The 23435-nt window shown below is 42.8% G+C and overlaps 1 protein-coding gene across 2 annotated transcripts in view; it reads right to left on the bottom strand.

Moving 5' to 3' along the window:
• The window catches only part of scamp4 (secretory carrier membrane protein 4), a 31951-nt gene extending 10070 nt beyond the window's left edge, over window positions 1–21881 (bottom strand). The window contains exons 1-3 of one of the 2 annotated variants that reach the window (XM_086004643.1): window positions 21780–21881; window positions 6676–6740; window positions 2570–2698 (exon numbers count right to left, since the gene is read on the bottom strand). In XM_086004643.1, coding sequence (XP_085860769.1) covers window positions 2570–2698; window positions 6676–6682 — 136 coding nt within the window. In that variant the 5' untranslated portion in view covers window positions 6683–6740; window positions 21780–21881. The remainder of the gene's footprint in view (window positions 1–2569; window positions 2699–6675; window positions 6741–21779) is intronic. The other variant, XM_086004644.1, reaches the window with a different exon arrangement.
• Window positions 21882–23435: the final 1554 nt, after the last annotated feature.

Here is a 23435-nt window from a genome sequence, read left to right as displayed (position 1 = left end):
GGGAGTTGCACTTCCCCAATCCCGCTTCTTACGAGGCTGGACAGGGTCAATCCCTGTCAACAACATTATCAGAGCAGGGAAGGAGTCCTTTCTCAAGCATCTCCACACCGGGAGTAAAATTGATGTTTTATCAAAGAACAAAATTCAGGCTTGAATATTTTTTTCTTTCATGAAAATGGAAGGGGTGTTTTGAACAACAAAAAAACTTAAATTTTCCCTTTTCTTTAAAAGGTTTGGAAAGAGAAAGGACTACACAGGCCTTTCAAAAGACTACACCCAATTTTTGCCACCATGGATTCTATCCAATTTATCTAATCCAAAAAAAAGTGAACAACCACAGGCAAAACCTTCAATCTATTCTCTAAAAACAGGTATTTATCCAATATAAAACAGAGAAAGATAACAGAGATGCCAATAAATGTGCAGGTTTCCATAACATTTACACAGCAGCATTTACATAGCTCAGGTATTTCCTGATCAGCATCCAGATCGGATTTCCTATGGAGGTGCCCCCAAATGAATTCATGACATCATTAAAAGTAGCTCCCTGGAGAGAGGTCACCTGAAGTGGTCTATTGGGCTTAAAATTAACAATTGTGTTACAGTACTAAAAATTCTCATCCTTGTTTTCAAATCCTTCCATGGCCTCGCCCCTCCCCATCTCTGCAACCTCCTCCACCCCTACAACCCTCAGATCTCTGCGCTCATCCCACTCTGGCCTCTTGTTCATCCCCTATTTCAATCGCTCCACCATTGGCGGCCGTGCTTTCAGCTGCCTAGGCCCTTAGCTCTGCAATTCCCTAAACCGCTCTGCCTCTCTCTCCTCCTTTAAGATGTCCTTAAAACCCACCTCTGACCAAGCTTTTGATCGTCTGTCCTAATAGCTCGTGACTAATTTTATTTGATATCACTCCTGTGAAGCACCTTGGGACGCTTTACTACATTAAAGATGCTAAATAAATGCAAGTTGTCACTGTATATGAGAATTCATATCTCCCTTCTCTGCAAGGAGCTACTCTCTGATATTAGAAACCAGTCCTGTGCAGGCAAGTAAAGGTTGTCATACACAACTGGCCTGGACACCAATCAGGAGACACATCAATCAGGAAGAGAGCACTGCTGTTAAAATAATAAATGATTTTATCTCTACACTTATGCGTGCCTCTTAGTCGTTTCCTTTACCACTCTCCTCCATTTTTTGCTGGTAAACATCTAATTTGCAAGATTGAAGATAAGAATAATTACTAAACCCTACTACAGGAAACTTTCTGATATCCAGCACTGACGGGACCGAGCTGGTGCCGTAACATCAAAATTGCTGGACATACCAGAGTTAATGTTTAAACATACAGAACTGAGAAGCTCCGTGTGAATCAACAAACCCTGTTGCTTAGCAACAGCTTCAAAACAATCGGCTGCAGCTGCAAGCGTCTGTAGCTGAAGCAGTTGCTATAGCTACAGACCTTGCAGTGCTTGACTGGGAAAAAAAAAGCAACGAGAACTAAAAAAAAAAATAGAAAACGGCTCCTGATTTTTGCCGTTAGATCGAGTATTTCGGACATATAACCTCCGGATAAACCAAAGTTTCCTGTATTAAGGTTGACTGTAGATATGAAGGACATATAAGAAGCAGCAGGAGTAGGCCAATCGGCCCCTCGAGCCTGCTCCGCCATTCAATAACATGGCTGATCCAATCTTGGCCTCAACACCACTTTCCCGCTCTCTCCCCATACCCCCCGACTCCCTTGTAATTCAATCTCCGCCTTGAATATATTCAATGACTCCGCCGCCACAGCTCTCTGGGGTAGAGAATTCCAAAGATTCACGACCCTCAGAAGAAATTCCTCCTCATCTCCGTCTTAAATGGGCGACCCCTTATTCTGAAACTATGCCCCCTAGTTCTAGATATCCCCACTAGGGGAAATATCCTCTCAGCATCCACCCTATCAAAACCCCTCAGAATCTTGTATGTTTCAATAAGATCACCTCTCATTCTTCTATACTCCAATGAGTAGTGGCCCAAACCGCTCAACCTTTCGTCATACGTCAACCCCTTCACCCCAGGAATCAACCTAGTGAACTTTCTTTGCACTGCCTCCAATGTAAGTATATCCTTCCTTAAAATATGGAGCCCAAAACTGTATGCAGTACTGCAGGTGCGGTCTCACCAAGAAAGGAACCTGTAGTGTATGTACTTTGAAGAAGGAACTATATTCTGCAGCCCCTGTATACTGCAGTACCAGTAGTGACCACCCTGGTATATAAGCCTGTGTAGTAACTTTGTATAGTAGTTCCAGTTTGTCTCCATTCAGTAAACACCTGTTATAACCAACTCCTGCAGTCCGTGTCTCAATTACACACGGACGTTACAGAACCTATCTAGCAAAAAGTTTTGCATCAGCTACATAATAAATGATTTTATCTATAAACACTTTCCTTTACCACTCTCCTCGTTTTTTTGCTGGTAAACATCTAATTTGCAAGACTGAAGATGAGAATAATTAATAATACATATGCTACCCCAGACAAATATAATCATCCAGTTTGAAAACACAATGGCTCAACTTACAGATCCATAAATGGTAAATTCTCTTGACAAGATGGCAGTGGTCTGGTGGGATCTCTTCTTCGAAGTTTTGATAGAAGCAAGGTTTCAAAGGAATAAACTTTGGTAGTGGGGGAAAATTGTTTGCTTTTTCTAAAAACAAAAGAAAGATTTGATAACGTTTACCTTCTTTCATTATTTGTTGCTGTCTACCATTAGACCATGCTGTGTGTCACGGAAAACATGATCAAACACGAGCAAAAGCAAAATACTGCGGATGCTGGACATCAGAAATAAACAGAAAATGCTGGAAATACTCAGCAGGCCAGGCAGCATCTGTGGAGAGAAAAACTGAGTTAACATTTCAGGTCGATGACCTTTCATCAGAAACCTGCTTACGATAGAAACATAGAAGATAGGAGCAGGAGTAGGCCATTTGGCCCCTCGAGCCTGCTCCTCCATTCAAGGAGATCATGGCTGAGCATCCAAATTCAGTACCCTGTCCCTGCCTTCTCTCCATATCCCTTTAGCCTTAAGAAATATATCTAACTCCTTCTTGAATATATTTAATGAATTGGCCTCAATGGTCTTCTGTGGTAGAGAATTCCACAGGTTCACCACTCTCTGGGTGAAGAAATTCCTCCTCATCTCAGTCCTAAATGGCTTACCCTTTATCCTTAGACTGTGACCCCTGGTTCTGGACTCCCCCCGCCACCGGGAACATCCTTCCTGCATCTAGTCTGTCTAGTCCCGTTAGAATTTTATACGTTTCAATGAGATCCCCTCTCATTCTTCTAAACTCTAGCGAATATAAGCCGAATCGGCCCAATCTCTCTTCATACGTCATTCCTGCCACCCCAGGCATCAGTCTGGTGAATCTTCGCTGCACTCCCTCCATGGCAAGAACATCCTTCCTCAGATAAGGCGACCAAAACTGCACACAATACTCAAGGTGTGGTCACACCAAGGCCCTGTACAACTGCAGCAAGACATCCTTTCTCCTGTACTCGAATCCTCTCGCTATGAAGGCCAACATACCATTTGCCTTCTTAACCGCCTGCTGCACCTGCATGCTTACCTTCAGCAACTGGTGCACAAGGACACCCAGGTCTCGTTGCACTTCCACTTTTCCTAATCTATTGCCATTCAGATAATAATCTGTCTTCCTGTTTTTGCCACCAAAGTGGATAACCTCGCATTTATCCACATTATACTGCATCTGCCATGCATCTGCCCAATCACCCAACCTGTCCAAATCATACTGGAGTTTCTCAGCATCCTCCTCACAGCACACACGCCCACCCAGCTTTGTGTCGTCTGCAAACTTGGAGATATTACAACTTGTTCCATCGTCTAGATCATTAATATATTTGTGAATAGCTGGGATCCTGGCACCGATCCCTGCGGTACCCCACTAGTCACTGCCTGCCGCTCGGGAAAAAATGGTTATTCCAACTCTTTGCTTCCTGTCTGCCAACCAGTTCTCTATCCAAGTCAGTACCTTGTCCCCAATCTCATGTGCTTTAACTTTGCTAATCTCTTATGCAGGACCTTATCGAAAGCCTTCTGAAAGTCCAAATACACCACATCCACTGGTTCTCCCTTATCTATTCTACCAGTTACATCCTCAAAAAATTCCAGTAGATTAGTCAAACATGATTTACCTTTTGTAAATCCATGTTGACTTTGTCCGATCCCGTCACTGTTTTCCAAGTGCTCTGCTATTACATCTTTTATAATGGACTCTAGCATCTTCCCCACTACCGATGTCAGGCTTACCGGTCTATAATTCGCCGTTTTCTCTCTACCACCTTTTTTTAAAAAATTTTTTTATAAATAGTGGGGTTACATTAGCTACCCTCCAATCCATGGGAACTGTTCCAGAGTCTATAGAATTTTGGTAGGTGACCAGCAATGAATCTACTATTTCTAGGGCCACTTCCTTAAGTACCCTAGGATGTAGATTATTAGGCCCTGGGGATTTATCGACCTTCAATTTCCCTACAAATACTGATTTCTTTCAGTTCCTCCCCCTCATTAGACCCTCTGATCCCCGACATCTCTGGGAGGTTATTTGTGTCCTCCTTTGTGAAGACAGAACCAAAGTATGTATTTAATTGGTCTGCCATTTCTTTGTTCCCCATTATAAATTCCCCTGATGCTGCCTGCAAGGGACCTACGCTTAACTTCAATCTTTTTCTCTTCACATATCTATAGAAGCTTTTACAGTCAGTTTTTATGTTCCCTGCAAGCTTACTCTCATAACCCCCCCCCTTAACTAATCCCTAGATGGCTGGATAGGATATCTATTGTTTGAAATCATGTGATTAATTTTTAATTTTTTTGTTATGGGAATTCACAGCTTGGCAGGATTGTGACAAGTTTTAAATGTCTGCTTTCAGGAAGGTCGGTCTGTATCTCTATTAGGCAAAATATATATTCCCTGGCTCATGTACAGCCACCACTTCAAAAAGGGGGCGGAGTCTCATTTGATGAGTTAGATTGATAACAAGTATCACAGACTACTGTCATTAGCCGTATGGTTTAGTCTACCATTGGAAGGTGAACACTCTTTGTATCAGAATTGCCTTGTTTCACATGTGTAAACATATATTAGGTACTTCCCATGTCTTTGAACTCTAGTTTCAATTGACAATTATTTAATTATGAAAGATACCTTGTGACAGTCCTCTGAGTTTGGATTTCAAACCAGAGTGTCTATGACTATTGCCCCATATCTCTCTGTGGAGCTGAAAGTGTCCCGCCTAGCAGTTGACAAGCTAGGACTATCGAGAGTATGCATCAATACCGATTTCACACGTAAACTTTGCATCACAGACACAGTTCCAAACTAAAGAGCAAGATCTCAGAGATTGATGAGGAGTTTGAGATGTTTTATTATTTTGGAACAGGGACTGCAAGTTTAATGTAAAGTTTTGCAATCTGATTCAAAGCAGCTGAATTTAAAAACTCACTATTTCTGCTCGCTTCTGTAAGTGAATGTGAATAAACCTATTTGGTAGTCTGTTACTAAAGTGTCTAACATGACTGACTAACTATTTTCTGAAGTTTGATGGATAAGTATTGGAAATTTTGCACGTAACTATTGTAATTTCTGCGTGCGCTCCGAATGAACAAGAGGACAATACCAGTCTATGTTGGTATTTATCCTCCACAAGAGCAGTAGTCTTAATCCCATCTGCCCATCCTGTTCCCATATCCCTTTAACCCCCTTTCCTTCAACCACTTAGCAAACATATTCTTAAATGTTGACAGTCTCTGCATTCACTCTGGTAGTGCAATCCACAGCGTCATAATCTTCTGTGTAAAAGTGTTTCTTCTGCTGTCTCTCCTAAATCGCTTACATTTAATCTTATATCCATTCCTCCCAATTCTAGACCCTTCAACTGCTGGAAACTGTTTCTATCTAACCTGTCCCATCCCTCCATAAATTTTAAATACCTCTATCAAATAACAGGAGTTGAAATCCCACCATGGCAGATTGAGAATTCGAATTCAGTTAATAAAAAGCTGGCATTATTAAAAGTGACCATGAAGCTATCGGATTGTCATAAAAACTCAACTGGTTCACGGATGTCCTTTAGGGAAGGAAACGTGATGTCCTTACCTGGTCCAGCCGACATGCGATTTAAGTTCCACACAAACGTGGTTCATTCCAAACTGCCCTCTGATGTGACCTAACAAAACAGTCAGCTGTATCCAGGTGGAGGTGGAGGAGGAGGAGGAGAAAAGAAAGAAGCTTGCTGCTCTTTGAACTCTGCCCTTTTAAATTAAAACCAGAATGGTATTTACTCCCATCCCCCAACTATTTCTTCAATCCTAACACTTTTGCATCTCCAAACCAGAAAGGGAATGCAAATGACTGCTCCCAGCAAAAGCTCAAGGTGCAGGAGCAAGGATGGGAACAACCCAATTGTTCCTTCCCTTCTAACAGAAATACCATTATGACCTCCAGTAAGTTAGCCCTCTCTATAACTCAGCAGTCAGAAACTGAGTTTTTTTTCTCCTTTTTCGTCTATGCTGCGTAAATGTCTAAACACTAAAGCAGAAACGTTTACATTATTTACAACATCAGAGGTAGAAAATGTTGGAAAGACAACACAACGTACCAGTCATCTCTTCAGTTGTATGTAGCCTTGACTACTTTATTTGCCGATTCTGAGAAACAATACTTCTGTGAAAAATAGAAAACAGCAATTGGAAAGCAAAGGGAAAACAAATTCACAGTATTTTTACTTTCAAAGTACCTGAATATACAAATTCACAAATCATTTAACATATACACAAGGTAGCTCAGCGAGAGTGTGCTGGCATTAGAAAATATTATGCTAAAGTACTAGGACATGGATGAATTCCTGATCTTAGTTAGACCATCTGGGAGGCAGAAAACAATTCACAGTGAAAAACCTTCACCACTCTTCTGTCACTTCTAGTGGCTGGTCAAGGCAACATTTAAAGATCAATGTGTTGCAGTACCACTTGTGGCATCACAAAATGGTGAAGCATGGATCTGTGTCCTTAATATCACCGAGTTACTGATCTTTCTACCATTACATAACAAATCTGCAGATATTTCCTCCCTGATTAAAATAGGGTGATGGAAATATATGTTTAAATATTTTTTATTTCATACAGTAAAGTTTTATCACAATCAGCTAATATTTATCATGACATATCTACTGGGTCCTCTATTTATTTATTTGTACTCAAAGTATTCACAACATATTTATTGCAAACCTATTACCAATCTTAAAAAAGGAAGTTCTCAGTTTTTAATTTGTCGCACGGTGCTCCTGTGCACGAGGACAAGATCAACAAGCAGTGGCACAACACAGGAGTATCAAGCCAATATTCAAAGATAATTGGCAAGTACTATTCACACAAATAAATAATTTCTTGATAAATTTCCAGCACAATGGTTAATCCTGGATTATGCATGTCACATACCAATGTTACGAGTGCAGTCAGCGCTCATACGGACAGTTAAACGTAAGCAAACCCAAATGAGGGAGAATAGTGTGATGCAAATGTTGCAGCTATACATCGGTACATTATTTTTCATCCTAAGCAGAACATTAAGTAATCACAAAATTAATCTAATTTTAAACTACATGCACTTGTTACAGAGTCGTGCCTGCAGCATATCAGTCAGATAAACCATCAGCTGTTCTCTTTTCATACTAGTTTTCATAGATAGCAAAACAATGCCAGATACTGCATGCCGAAAGTGTCCTTAGTTAATCCACAGCACCATCAAATCCATGCCATTTAAAATTATTAAGCAATATTACAAGCTGCCATACTAGATTTTTATGCACTGTATTACTTTGACAACTAAAATAGCTACATACTGATCAACAATTCAACCATTGGAGTAGGTTTACCTAAAACTTCATAACGAACACATAGTAACAGAAGAAACTCTTGAAGCCATGACCTGCAATTTTCTAAATAACAAGCTTTAAACCGAGATTCTCTCACTACATCCCAATAAATCCCATTTTTCACTCCTTTCTGCTACAATACCCAACTGTGGTAGAGCGAACGTACAAGGCAGGATCAAACAAGCACCACAGCAGTGAGAACAGCTCAATTTATTTCAACTTGTTCTTATCTGCTTCTTCAAATTGAAGAGCAGCTTTGTTCAAATGGCCCTGAACAACCTCTGCCGTTTTCATTTCCAAAATTTATAAATACTGAATAGAACTTGAAGTTCTTGACCAATGGTTTGGAACTTAAGAGGGAGCAGGATAGCACAATCATTCTGACACTTCCTCAAAATATATGCTGCAAACTGGCCAGGTTTGTCCCATTCTTTTCACATCCATTGTGTTCATCCCAATAGAGTATACACTTCACCACCAAATCTCAAGTTATAGCAGAATTATAACTTAAGTACTCTAAGAATAGAATTAAAAAGGAGGATCACCCCTCCTCTCCACCCAAAAAAAGGCTGAGGAAATGGGGTGGGGGAGTAGAGAGAAATGAGTACTTTACATTCCAAGTACTCATTCCTTCTAAAGCCAGTGAGAAAAAATTAAAATATCTCCTCCTTCTCCTTCCCTCTGCCAGTAGCTGATTTAGACATTTTAACTGTGTAAATATCTCCAAACCAGCTCAAGAATTCACCACATGGAGTCTCCCAATCGTGAGACCAGCTTGGATTATGCTTGGATCACTCTGCAACACTCTACTGTTGAGGTGTTAGTAATGACATCCTTTCCCAGTGTTGGCTGCGGATACCATAACAAAAACAGATTATCTGGTCATTGTCACATTGCTGTTTGTGGGAGCTTGCTGTGCACAAATTGGCTGCCGCGTTTCCTACATTACAACAGTGACTACACTCCAAAAGTACTTAATTGGCTGTAAAGCGCTTTGAGACGTCCGGTGGTCGTGAAAGGCGCGATATAAACGCAAAGTCTTTCTTCCTTTTTAGACAAAGACCAACGAGTATTGTTCTGTGGTTAGACTGATAATGGATCAGTGAACACATTCTAATGCTAATGCATACTATCTGCACTTTGGGATCATATTGTAGCTCTGTATTCAGGCTTTTTGCCAATTGCTTCCAACAATCATCTGTCTGTGCTGCGTACATTAGGTTATCAGATCAGTTCTTGCTTTTTTTAAAAACACGTTTTTTTTTTCCACAACTACTGGTCCTGCTATCTACTGGTGCTACAGCCTTAATCTCCAACCCAAAAATACATACTTAAATGGAATTATTTATCATCCACAGTTGCAGTCTGTCCCAACAAGCACTGATAGTATAAAACATTGCAGCTGTAAAATGACATGTTTCTTTTACAGCTCAGATTGTATGTCAAATCTAACATTTATATACATCCTTATTAACGAATAAGAAAATTAGCATTTTATTTGTAAATTCTAAATTGTAACAATCAGACTGGGAAAGTAAACAAAATTCACTTTCTGAAATGCCAGTACAATCAAAACTATTTTGTTCTCAGAGGACTTGGGTGCCAAAAGTAAACAGAGCTTCAGATGACCAGGATAACAACAGAAAACACTGGAAAAACTCAGCAGGCCAGGCAACATCCGTGGAGAGAGAAAGAGAGTTAACGCTTCAGGTCGAAGACCCTTCGTCAGAACTGAGAAAAAAAAAAGCAGGAAATGAAACAGATCAAGAAGCAAGTTGGGGGCTGGGAAATGGGGGAGGGGATGAAAGAACAAAAGGGAAGGTCTGGGAGGTGAGGAGACATTAAGAGATATTCAAGGCGAGACGAGATGGTAATAGGACAGGTAAAGAAACAAACAATGGCTCTAGATGAAGTGTGAAATGTGCTGGCAGTGTGTGAGAGACAGCTGCCATGTGGGAGAGAAAAAAAAGGCACAAACCAAAAGTGTGGATAAAAAATATATAAAAATGATAGGTGCCGAGGTTATGATCTGAAATTGTTGAACTCTATCGAGTCCAGAAGGCTGTAAAGTACCTAATCGGAAGATGAGGTGTTGTTCCTCGAGCTTACGCTGAGCTTCCGTGGAACAATGCAAGAGGCCGAGGACGGTGAGGTCCGAGTGGGAATGGAGCGGTGAATTAAAGTGACAGGCGACCGGAAGCTCGGGGTCCCCCTTACGGACTGAACGGAGGTGTTCCACAAAGCGGTCACCCAATCTGCATTTGGTCTCCCCAATGCAGAGACGACTACATCATGAGCAGCAAATACAGTATACTAGATTGCAAGAAGTACACTAGATTGCAAGAAGTACAAGTAAATCGCTGTTTCACCTGGAAGGGGTGTTTGGGGCCCTGGGCAGTGGGGGGTATAAGGGCATGTGTTGCATCTCCTGCGCTTGCACGGGAAGGTGCCGGGCGAAAGGGAAGGGGGCGATAAAGGAGTGGACTAGGGTGTCTCGGAGGGAGCGGTCCCTGCGGAATGCTGAAAGGGAAGGGATGGGGAAGATGTGTTTGGTGGTGGGATCACGTTGGAGGTGGCGGAAAATGATCCGTTGAATGTGGAGGCCGGTGGGGTGAAAGGTGAGGACAAGGGGAACCCTATCGTGGTTCCGGGAGAGAGGGGCAGGGGTGAGGGCAGAAGTGCGAGAGATAGAACGGACCCGGTCGAGGGCCAAGTCAACCACGATAGAGGGGAATCCTCGGTTGAGGAAAAAGACACGTCGGAAGCACTGGTGTGGAAGGTGGCATCGTCGGAGCAGATGCGGCAGAGACGGAGAAACTGGGAGAATGGAATAGAGTCCTTACAGGAGGCAGGGTGGGAGGAAGTGTAGTCCAGGTAGCTATGGGGGGGGTCAGTGGGCTTGTAGTGAATGTTGGTCAATAATCTATCCCCAGAGATGGAGACGGAGAAGTCGAGGAAGGGAAGAGTCGGAGATGGACCAAGTGAAGGGGAGGGAAGGGTGGAAATTGGAGGCAAAGTGAATGAAATTGTCTAGTTCAGGGCGGGAGCAGGAAACGGCACTGATACAGTCATCAACGTATCGGAAAAAAGGTGAGGGAGGAGACCCGAGTAGGACTGGAACAAAGAGTGATCCACATAGCCCACGAAAAGGCAGGCATAGCTAGGACCCACGCGGGCACCCATAGCAACACCTTTAATTTGGAGGAAATGAGTGGAGTCAAAGGAGAAGTTGTTTAATGTGAGAACGAATTCAGCCAGGCGGAGGAGGGTGGTGGTGGATGGGGACTGGTTGGGCCTCTGTTCAAGGAAGAAGTGGAGCACCCTCAGGCCATCCTGGTGGGGGATGGAGGTGTAGAGGGATTGTACGTCCATGGTGAAAAGGAGGCGGCTGGGGCCAGGAAACTGGAAACTGTTAGTGGCGGAGGGAGTCAGAAGAGTCACGGATGTAGGTGGGAAGAGACTGGACAAGGGGAGAAAAGATAGAGGCGAGATAGGAAGAGATAAGTTTCGTGGGGCAAGAACGGGCTGAAATGATCGGTCTACAAGGGCAGCCCTGTTTGTGGATCTTGGGAAGGAGGTAGAAGTGGGCTGTGCGGGGTTGGGGAACTATGAGGTTGGCGGCCGTGGGGGGGGGGGGTGGGGGGGGGGGGGGGGGAAGATCTCCAGAGGAGATGAGGTCAGTGACAGTCTTGGAAACGGTGGTTTGATATTCGGTAGTGATGTTCGGTAGTGGGGTCATGGTCCAGGTGGAGGTAGGATGAGGTGTCAGAGAGTTGGTATTCAGCTTCCGCTTGGTAGAGGTCGGTTCGCCAAACAATAACAGCACCACCCAGGAAGGACCAGGAAGAGTATATCTGCTTAATTGTTTGAAATAGCTCATCTCATGTTGCCTGGCCACTAAACAATGTGTTTGATCTTCAGATGATCCTGCTTTCTCAAAGTAAAGAGACACATAACTGAGGATCAGCTCTATGGTCTTCACACAACCAAACTCCTACATTCCATTCCAGAGACTCTCTCAAAGGCTGCAAAGATTTCATACTCCTGTTTAGAAACAGGTTATGTAATGGGTAAGTGAAGTGTTGTCCTACTAGTTTCTTGCTGTGTCTTTCTCCTTCTGTACAATTGCCTAACTTGTAAATAAATTTATTACCTTTAGTCTGAATGCAACTGTTTGATTTACCACCTTTTTCGGAGTAGACAGAAGCACATGATGGGCATCTCGTGTCCCCTGGTGCCACATATTGTTGGTATATTATCCCGTGGCATGCTATCTCACTCGTGTTACATACAAGAGGTGTAGGTTTCAGTTCACGCTACTTGCTTACAAAAACTGCCTTCTGCTGTGAAGAGAATAAATGAGAGTCCAGACCATAACAACAGGGTTGCTCATTATAAAATGGCAGCATTTCAATCAAGTTTGAAACAGAGCCCAGAAAAGGATCTGAAATAGTTCCCAGAATGCATTGAGCAGGACTTTAAACATAAAATGACTGGAGTCATATAAAGCGTTGAAGGGACACACTAAGATTTGGAGATCTTAAAAAGGTAGTCTGTTCATCTTAGCCGGTTTTGATCGGTTGGCAAATAGATATCAACTCCCTAGGGGACTGCAGAAAAGTTAGGTCTGTTATGAGAAAATAGGAAATTTATAAGAGACTACCTTTCAATTAGGAAGAAAATCATCCAATTTATTATTGATGTTCTCTGTCCGATATTAAAAAGATACCACCCAGGAAAAATTAATTCTTCAGGAGGTGGCATTTATTAATGGTAGGCAAGCAAGATAAGATTGTCTAAAAACCTAGAAAGGGGAGCGGAGTATGAGTTTGCAAGGTGGGAGCGAATGATAAGAAGAATGGGTGGGAGCAGCCAACAAGCCCAGACACACTCGTAAGCAGTATCGTGTCAAGACAATAGAGTAACCAACTGAATCAGGGCTCCAGATTTACTGTTTAGCGCAGGAGCATTCAACAGAATCACAGATTCGTGGGTTCAGTCTTCTGAAGAGGCCCGGGTATGACTGCGGGCAGGATCTGTCCAACATTGGCAGCTACAGGGACACACACACACACACACACACATCAGGAATCTATTTCAGTCTAATCCTGAAACAGTATAGGATGTGGACTGCGATGGTGTCAAATTTTGTCTAATAACGCTCCCGTGAACATTTTTACTAGTTAAAGGCACTATATAAATGCAAATTGTTGTTGGCAGTCTTCAGCTACTGCAGTCACCAGCAAACTATGTGCCACTAGAGGTTAATGGAAGGGCAACAACGTTCAAGGGGCAGATCCAATGCTGATCATGGAGATGCCCCATGTAAGCATTATTTTGGGCATGGATAGCATAAGAAACCTTGGATTAGTTATCAATATGGCTGATGGGACAATGGCAAAATCTAGTGCACCTGAAGGAAACCGATCTGATGCCCCACAGGAATCATTTAAAGGCCAGAGAAGCGCCGTTATGTATGCTAGGATTAGTATAGCGCACTGCAAGACCCATCGCCAGTGTTTGATACCTAGATCAATGAAAGGGTGGAATGCATCAATATCACATCCCATTGAATTAATACTGCAGCAGCTAGCCCGGCACACTGAGGAAAAATGTGATCAAATCTCAATTGGAAGAGATGCTCCAAGAGGATATGATTGAGGAATCCAATGAAACATTGGCATCACCCATTCTTATAATGGAGAAGAATGGCAATCCATGCTTCTATTGGGACGACGGAAACGTGAACACAGTACAAAGGGACGATGCTTATTCCATGGTAAATATTAGGGATATAGAATCACAGAATAGCACAGCGCAGAAGGAGGCCATTCGGCCCATCGAGTCTGCGCCGGCTCTTTCGAAGAGCAATCCAGTTAGTCCCACTCCCCCGCTCTTTCCCCGTATCCCTGCAACCTTTTCCTCCAAGTATTTATCCAATTCCCTTTTGAAGGCTACAATTGAATCTATATCCACCACCCTATCAGGCAGCGCATTCCAAATCCTAACCACTTGTTGTGGAAAAAAATGTTTTCTCGTATCTTTTGCCAATCACCTTAAATCTGTGTCCTCTGGTTAACGACCCTTCAACCATTGGAAATAGTTTCTGTATCTAAACACTTCATGATTTAAAACACGTTTTAAAATGTCTTTGATAGTCTTTTACAGCACCAAGTTCTTACTTGATCTTCAGAGTTGCTGCTGGCAAATAGAGGTCTATGAGGAAGACCGTGACAAGACAACTTTAATAACTTCAGAAGAACGATATCACTTTAAGGTAATGCTTTCCAATTTGAAGGGCATACTCCCTATGTTCCTGCAATTGATGAGGTAAGTGCTATGGGAATTTCTGTTCCAGTGCTGCATAGCATACTTTGATGTCACTGTGTTCAGACATTCTCTCTCAGATCTAAGCAGCTTCACCCACTTGGGAAACTTACAGAATTGCAGCTCATATGTAAACAAGAGAGATGTATCTTTCTTCAAAGATTGAAGAAGTTCTTATGTCATGTGGTGTCTATGGAGGGAATACAATCGGATCTCAGAAAACACACAGCAAATTCAGTCATGTCCCAGATCATAGTAATTCAAGGAGTTCCAGCAACAACAACAACTTGTATTTATATAGTGCCTTTAATGTACTACAATGTCCCTAAGTGCTTCACAGGAGTGTCATAAAACAAAATTTGACACCGAGATTTAAAAAAATTATTTCAAGGGATGTGGCAAGGCTAGCATTTATTGCCCATCCCAAATTGCCCTTGAGAAGGTGGTGCGCTACCTCCTTGAATACAACCGAGTGGCTTGTTAGGTCATTTCAGAGAGCAGTTAAGAGTCAATCACATTGCTGTGGGTCTGGATTCACATGTAGGCCAGACCAGGTAAGGATGGCAGATTTCCTTCCTTAAAAAGGACATAGTGAACCAGATGGATTACATAGGATATACGGCATAGAAACAGGCCATTTGGCCCATCCAGTCCATGCCGACATTTATGCTCCTCTCGAGCCTCCGCCAGTTTCCTCATCTAATTCTCCCAGCACGATCTTCTATTGCCTTCTCCCTCATATAATTATCTAGCCTCCCCATAAATGCATCTATACTATTTGCCTCAACTACTCCCTGTGGTAGCAAGTTCCACATTCTCACCACTCTCTGGGTAAAGAAGTTTCTTCTGAATTCCCTACTGGATTTCTTGGTGACTATCTTATATTGACAGCCTCTAGTTATGCTCTTCCCCACAAGTGGAAACATTCTCTCTGTATCCACTCTATCAAAACCTTTCATAATTTTGATTTTGATTCCAAAGTCTAAATCATTAACATAAATTGTGAACAACAGTGGTCCCAGCACTGATCCTTGTGGAACACCACTACCCACCTTCTGCCTCTGTGAAATGCTACCCTTTACCCCATGCTCCGCTTTGTCTTGACGCCAGCTACCTATCCATTCTGCCACTTGTCCTGACTCCGCATTCTCTGACCTTATTCGTTAGTCTATTATGTGGTACCTTATTGAAGGCCTTTTGAAAATCTAGGTAAACAACATCTACTGCATTACCCTTGTCTATTCTCTGTTAACTCCTCAAAAAATTCAATGAGGTTGGTCAAGCAAGACTTTCCCTTTTGAAATCCATGCTGACTATTCCTTATTATATTTTTGGCTTCTAGATGATCTTCTATTTTCTCCATTAGTAGGGATTCCATTATTTTTCCTACCACTGATGTTAAGCTGACTGGTCTATAGCTCCCTAGACATGTTCCATCTCACTTCTTAAATATAGGTATGTTAGCTATCCACCAGTCCTCTGGCACCACACCTTTTTCTAACGAATTATTAAATATATGTGTAGTAATGCCTCCGCTATCGCTTCCCTAAATTCTTTAAAAATGCACGGATGTAATCCATTCGGACCAGGATGTATTTCCCTCCGAGTTTGATTAGTTTATTTAATATATCTCCTTTTTATTTTAAATGCAGTTATTTCATTACTAATCTCATGATCCAATGTCATGTCCATCGGTTCTAACTCCCTGGTAAATACTGAAGCAAAGTAATTATTTAATATTTCTGCCATCTCTCTATCGCTGCCGGTGGTATTATCCTGTCCATCCCTTAGTGGTCCTATTCCCATCCCGACCTTTTTTTAAATTGACGTGTCTGTAAAATATTTTACTATTTTGTTTGATGTTCCTTGATAATTTAATTTCATAGTTCCTCTTTGCCTTCCTAATTGTTTTTTTGACTTCTCTAATGGGTTTTTACGACAATCCGGTAGTTTCATGGTCACCATTACAGAATTTAAATTCCCCAGCTGGCATGGTGGAATTTGAACTGGATCGTTAGTTACTAGCCCAGTAACATAACTACTATGCTACCACACCCCTTGGGCAGATGACCAAAAGATTGGTCAAAGAGGTAGGTTTTAAGGAGCATCTTAAAAGGAAGAAAGAGGTAGAGAGGTGGAGGGGTTTAGGGAGGGAATTCTAGAGTTCAGGGCCGAGACAGCTGAAGGCACGGACACAAATGATGGAGCGATTAAAATCGGGGATGCACAATAGACCAGAATTGGAGGAGTGCAGATATCTCGGGGGGAGGGGGACTGGAGGAGATTGCACAGATAGCAGATGAGAGAAATTGAGGCATTGCTTAACCGGAAGCCAATGTAGGTCAGCGAGCACAGGTGTGATGGGTGAACAGGACTTGTTGCGAGTTAGGAAACAGGCGGCCGAGTTTTGGATGACCTCAAGTTTAGAGGGTAGAACGTGGGAAGCCAGCCAACAGAGCGTTGGAATAGTCAAGTCTAGAAGTAACAAAGGCATGGATGAGGGTTTCAGCAGCAGATGAGCTGAGGCAGGGTAGAGACAGGTGATGTTATGGAGGTAAAAGATAAGTGGTCTTAGTTATGGTGCGGATGTGTGGTCGGAAGCTCACTTCAGGGTCAAATATGACACCAAGGTTGCGAACAGTGCAGTTCAGCCTCAGACAGATGCTAGGGAGAGGGATGGAGTCAGTGGCTAGGGAACGGAGTTTGTGGCGGAGACTGAAGACAATGGCTTTGGTCTTCCCAATATTTAGTTGGAGGAAATTTTTGCTCATCCAATACTAGATGTCGGATAAGCAGTCTGACAATTTAGAGACCGTGGAGGGGTCGAGAGAAGTGGTGGTGAGGTAGAGCTGGGTGTCGTCAGCGTACACGTGGAAACTAACGCTGCATTTTCGGATGATGTCGCCGAGGGGCAGCATGTAGATGAGAAATAGGAGGGGGCCAAGGATAGATCCTTGGGGGGGACACCAGAGGTAACGATGCAGGAGCGGGAAGAGAAGCCGTTGCAGATGATCTATTTAATCGTAACCAGAGAATAAGAATGGAACCAGGCGAGTGCAGTCCCACTCAGCTGGACGATGGTGGAGAGCCACTGGAGGAGGGTGGAGGGTCAACTATGTCAAAGGCCGCAGACAGGTCAAGTTTACCTTTTTCAGTCACATAGGATGTCATTTGTGAATTTGATAAGAGCCGTTTCAGTACTGTGGCGGGGCAGAAACCCGATAGGAAGGATTCAAACATGGAAAGATGGACACAGATTTGGGAGGCGGCAACACGTTCAAGGTCTTTGGAGAGAAAAGGAAGGTTGGAGATGGGGCGGTACTTTGCAAGGACGGAGGGGTCAAGGGTTGTTTTTTTTTTTTTTGAGCAGAGTGTTGATGATGGCAGATTTGAAGGAGGGGGACAGCACCCAAGGAGAGGGAACCGTTAACAATATCAGCTAACATGGGAGCCAGAAAAGGAAGTTGGGTGGTCAGCAGTTTAGTGGGAATAGGGTTGAAGGAGCAGGAAGTGGGTCTCATGGACAAGATGAACGCAGAGAGGTCATGAGGGGAGATCAAAGAGAAACTGGAGAAAGATGCAAGTTCAGGGCTAAGGCAGTTACACAATCACAGCTTACCTGTAAACATGAGAAATATCTCTTCAAAGATTGAAGAAGTTCTTAGGTCATGTGATGTCTATGGATGGAATATAATCAGGCCCCAGAAAACATAGCAAATTCAGTCATGTCCCAGATCATAGCATATCAAAGGAGGTCCAGCAGTTCTTGAAATTGCACAATTGGTACAGTTCTTTTATAGAGAGCTTTAGTGAAGTGGCAAAACCATTAAATCAGCTGTGATATAAAAATAACAGGAGGGAGGGGAATGAAAGGTTGGAGAAATCTCAAAGATGTATTGCAGCCATGAACTGATTCTACATTATCCAAAACCTATCAGCCTGCTTTATGCTGAAAACCAAAATCTCCAGTTTGGAGTAAAACACAGAAGCAAATAATTGGTTATGCCAGCCACTCAGCCAACAGTCATAATTGTCCTTTCATCCAGAACAGGTTCTACAACTTAATTTCCACAGGAGAAACATAGAAGATAGGAGCAGGAGTAGGCCATTCGGCCCCTCGAGCCTGCTCCGCCATTCAACGCGATCATGGCTGATCATCCAATTTCAGTATCTGGTCCCTGCTTTCTCCCCATACCCCTGGATCCCTTTAGCCTTAAGAAATATATCCAACTCCTTCTTGAATATATTTAATGAATTGGCTTCTACTGCCTTCTGTGGTAGAGAATGCCAAAGGTTCACCACTCTCTAGGTGAAGAAATTCCTCCTCATTTTTGTCCTAAATGGCCTACCCTTTATCCTTAGACTGTGACCCCTGGTTCTGGACTCCCCGACCATCGGGAACATCCTTCCTGCATCTAGTCTGTCCAGTCCTGTCAGAATTTTATAAGTTTCAATGAGATCCTCTCTCATTCTTCTAAACTCCAGCGAGCACAAGCCCAATCGTCCCAATCTCTCCTCATACGTCATTCCTGGCATCCCAGGTATCAGCCTGGTGAATCTTCGCTGAACTCCTTCCATGGCAAGAACATCCTTCCTCAGATAAGGCGACCAAAACTGCACACAATACTCAAGGTGTGGTCTCACCAAGGCCCTGTACAACTGCAGCAATACATCCTTGTTCCTGTACTCAAACCCTCTCGCTACAAAGGCCAACATACCATTTGCCTTCTTAACTGCCTGCTGCACCTGCATGCTTACCTTCAGCGACTGGTGCACAAGGACACCCAGGTCTCGTTGCACTTCTCCTTCTCCCAATCTATTGCCAGTCAGATAATAATCTGCCTTCCTGTTTTTGCCACCAAAGTGGATAACCTCACATTTATCCACGTTATATTGCATCTGCCATGCTTTTGCCCAATCACCTAGCCTGTCCAAATCATCCTGGAGTTTCTCAGCATCCTCCTCACAGCACACACGCCCACCCAGCTTTATGTCATCTGCAAATTTGGAGATATTACATCTAGTTCACTTGTCTAGATCATTAATATATATTGTGAATAGCTGGGGTCCAAGGACCAATCCCTGCGGTACCCCACTAGTCAATGCCTGCCACTCGGAAAAAGACCCGTTTATTCCAACTCTTTGCTTTCTGTCTGCCAACCAGTTCTCTATCCAATTCCATGTGCCTTAACTTTACACGCTAATCTCTTATGCGGGACCTTATCAAAAGCCTTCTGAAAGTCTAAATACACCACATCCACTGGTTCTCCCTTATCTATTTTACCAGTTACATCCTTAAAAAATTCCAGTAGATTAGTCAAGCACGATTTACCTTTTGTAAATCCATGTTGACTTTGTCCGAGCCGGTCACTGTTTTCCAAGTGCTCTGCTATTACATCTTTTATAATGGACTCTAGCATTTTCCCCACTACCGATGTCAGGCTTACCGGTCTGTAATTCCCCTTTTTCTCTCTACCACCTTTTTTGAATAGTGGGGTCACATTAGCTACCCTCCAATCCATGGGTACTGTTCCAGATTCCATCGAATGTTGGAAGATGATCAGCAATGCATCTACTATTTCTAGGGCCCCTTCCTTAAGTACCCTAGGATGGAGATTATCAGGCCCTGGGGATTTATCGGCCTTCAATCCCATCAACTTCCCTAACACCATTTCCCTACAAATACTGATTTCTTTCAGTTCCTCCCTTTCATCAGACCCTATGTTCCCCAACATCTCTGGGAGGTTATTTGTGTCCTCCTTTGTGAAGACAGAACCAAAATATGTAGTTAATTGGTCTGCCATTGCTTTGTTCCCCATTATAAATTCCCCTGATTCTGACTGCAAGGGACCTACGCTTGACTTCACCAATCTTTTTCTCTTCACATATCTATAAAAGCTTTTATGTTCTCTGTAAGCTTACTCTCATATTCAATTTTCCCCATCTTAATTAATCCCTTTGTCGAATCCTAAACTGCTCCCAATCTTCAGGTTTACTGCTTTTTCTGACCAATTTATATGTCCTCTCCTTGGATCTTATGCTATCCCTAATTTCCCTGGTTAGCCACGTTAGGAGGGGGAATTAGAGTCAGTGTTCTTTACTGAGCAGTTTATTCAATGAAATTGACATCTTATTTTCACATTCTGGAGAAAGATTTGAGCAGATAAATAGATTGTAAGCACTGCATTTATATGTTCAATATTTATGCTTTGCAATACTCTAATATTAATGCTTTGATGTATTCTTTAAATTGTAAAAAAATGATTTTAACCTGTGACTGCTTTGATCTTTGTGGCAATATTCCACTTAAGAGTTGATTGAAGACATCGGGCAAGACTAGATTAGTTAACTGCAAAACTATCCATTAGAACTGGCAGGGTCCAAGCAGCTAGATGTCTAGATGAAAGGAATTTTCCTACTATTGGCCCTAGACCTCTTGTTGACAAAAAAAATATTGGTTTTATAAAATTATCTGGCTTACTGAACCAAACCAAGAAACACCCACTTTCTCCTCCATTTCCTTTGATTACTAGTGATAATGCAAGGATTTAAAAAGACATGCCCTGAACTCCTAACATTCAGAACTTATGTAGGTGGCATTAGACATGACTCATTTGTTTAAAAACATCCTGTGCAGCCTGTGTGTGTGTGTGTCCCTTTATACATTATATATGAGGTACTGTACACTTTCACAATGAGGTTCTTCACTTTCACAAATACTGTATATTAAAGACTTGCATTTATGTAGCACCTTTCATGACCACCAGACATTCCAAAGCACTTTACAGCTAATTAAGTACTTTTTGAAGTGCAGTCACTGTTAAAATATAGGAAACACAACACACAGCAAACTCCCACAGACAGCAATGTGTTAATGAGCAGATAATCTGTTTTGGTGATGCTGATTGAGTGATAAATATTGGCCAGTACACCGGGGAATAACTCCCCTGTTCTTGTTCGAAATAGTGCCGTGGCATTTTTACGTCCACTTGAGAGCGCAGATGGGGCCTCGGTTTAACGTCTCATCCGAAAGACAGCACCTCCGACAGTGCGGCGCTCCCTCAGCACTGCACTCGAGCGTCAGCCTGGATTTGTGTGCGCTCTGGAGGCTCACACCCACAACCTTCTGACCCAGAGGCGAGAGTGCTACCCACTGAATCACAGCTGAAATAGGGGTGAAATGTTGATCAGAGCTCTCCCGCAAAGTTTATAAACCTGCAACCATGACAAGTGTCCGAATGCATGCCTGTTTGTTGCCTGGCCCTGGGCCAGACTCACCGTGCCCAGCCCAGAGCCACACACTTGTGTGTCTTATTCAATGTCTCCACTCCCAATCTTGCGAGAACCCCCAGTTACTTTGGAGGGAGGGGGGGCAATTTTCATTACATCATTAGTCCGTTCATATCCCAAACACATAACGTATATTCTATACAGATTAAAAGTAGTTTTGCAGACACACGACGATTAAAATGCCAGCCAGCCCGCGTATTTTGCTCACTCACCTCAAACCGTTACCCGTTCAAAGTTAGCGGAGCGCACTTCAATCCGCTTCCGGCAACCGCGTATGCTCGCGGTGCAATCTGGGATGTGTAGTTTCCTCCTTTCCCCCGTCCCCTTTGAATCTTTTTCAAGAGCCTCCCCCGTCCCCTTTGAATCTTTTCCAAGAGCCGCCCCCGCCCCCTCGCCAGGAACTACAACTCCCAGAAAGCTGAGCGCTCGCGCAAACAGCTCAGCCGCTTGCGTTTGTGTCGCGCGCCTTTAACGTTGAAGAAAATGTCCCAAGGCTTTTCACAGCGGAGTCATCAAAAACGAAAAATACAGTCAACAAAAAAAACCAACCTTATTTAGACACATGTAAAGTTAACAAGAAGGGCAGACATGTCAAATGAATTACATTTTTTTTCTTTCAGAGCAATTATTTTTTAACATGTTCAAATGTCCTTGCCATGGAGGGTGCAGCGTGTTATATGTTCATAAATAAATAGACGTTTTTATCATGAACAGCTAGCTTGTGCTAGTCATTTATTCAGCCATGTGGACTTATATACAGTATCCATCTTGACTAGTGCCTTGTGGGTAGCCCACTTCAAAACATACAGCTCCACCTAGTGTACCATTCTAGAATGACATGTTACTGATCATTACATCCCCCTTTGAGGTTAAACAAAATATCAATCAACTTTCAAAAAAAATGATAAAGATGATATCAGTAACACTTTTGTTAGTGCTCTATAAACCTTTGAATGAACTTGTTTTTTTTTACATAACGACATAAACATCTTCACAACGGTTAACACATTTTCAAAGCTTTACTTTATGAACTCTAAGCTTTTCATTCTTTTATTATAGTTTTCTTTGTACTCAAAGATTAAGTCTATCAGGCTTTTTTACTTCACGTGTGGATCTTCTCAGCACAGGTAAGTCTGATGTGTTTGCATGAGAGCCTGTATGTGTGTTTGTGTTAGATTGTTCTGGTGGTGAGTGACAAGATTCAGTTGCGGCATTGTCATCGATTTGCTCTTGGATAGTTTCTTGTGTTTTCAGGAGGGAACGGCGGTTCCTCCTGAGAATCTGTCCTTCCTCAGTTCTAACAGTGTATGACCTTGGTCCTACTTCCTCAAGAACTGTAGCTTTCCTGTTCCATGCATTTGGATCCTCAATCCTGACAACATCATCCCTTGTCAATGGTTTCAGAGTTTTGGATGACTTGTCATAGTGTGATTTCTGTTTCAGCTTTAACAGTTGAAGTCTCTGTCTTAGTTCCTTACTCTGCTTTTCTTTTGCACAGCAGGGTAGCATGCTGCGCAACTTGCGACCCATTAGGAGTTCAGCAGGTGAAGAACCACAGTCTAAAGGGGAGGCTCGGTAGCTCAGCAGGGCGAGATAAGGATCAGACTTGCTTTCTGTTGCTTTCTTCAGTAGCTGTTTGAGAACTTGAACACCTTTCTCTGCCTTACCATTCGACTGAGCATACAGAGGACTGGATGTGATGTGCTGAAAGTCATAATGTGCTGCAAACTGTTGCCGCTCCTTACAGTTGAAGCACAGACCATTGTCGCTAATGGCAATCCTGGGAATCCCATGTCTGGCGAAGGTGGATTTAACATGCATTATGACACTGCTTGCTGATGTGCTTGAGAGCAGCGCCATCTCAGGCT

Source organism: Somniosus microcephalus, chromosome 13 (genome assembly GCF_052327205.1).
Source record: "Somniosus microcephalus isolate GS21.2 chromosome 13, FLI_Smic_1.0, whole genome shotgun sequence".
NCBI lineage: Eukaryota > Metazoa > Chordata > Chondrichthyes > Squaliformes > Somniosidae > Somniosus > Somniosus microcephalus.
This window is presented reverse-complemented; position numbering and strand designations above follow the sequence as displayed.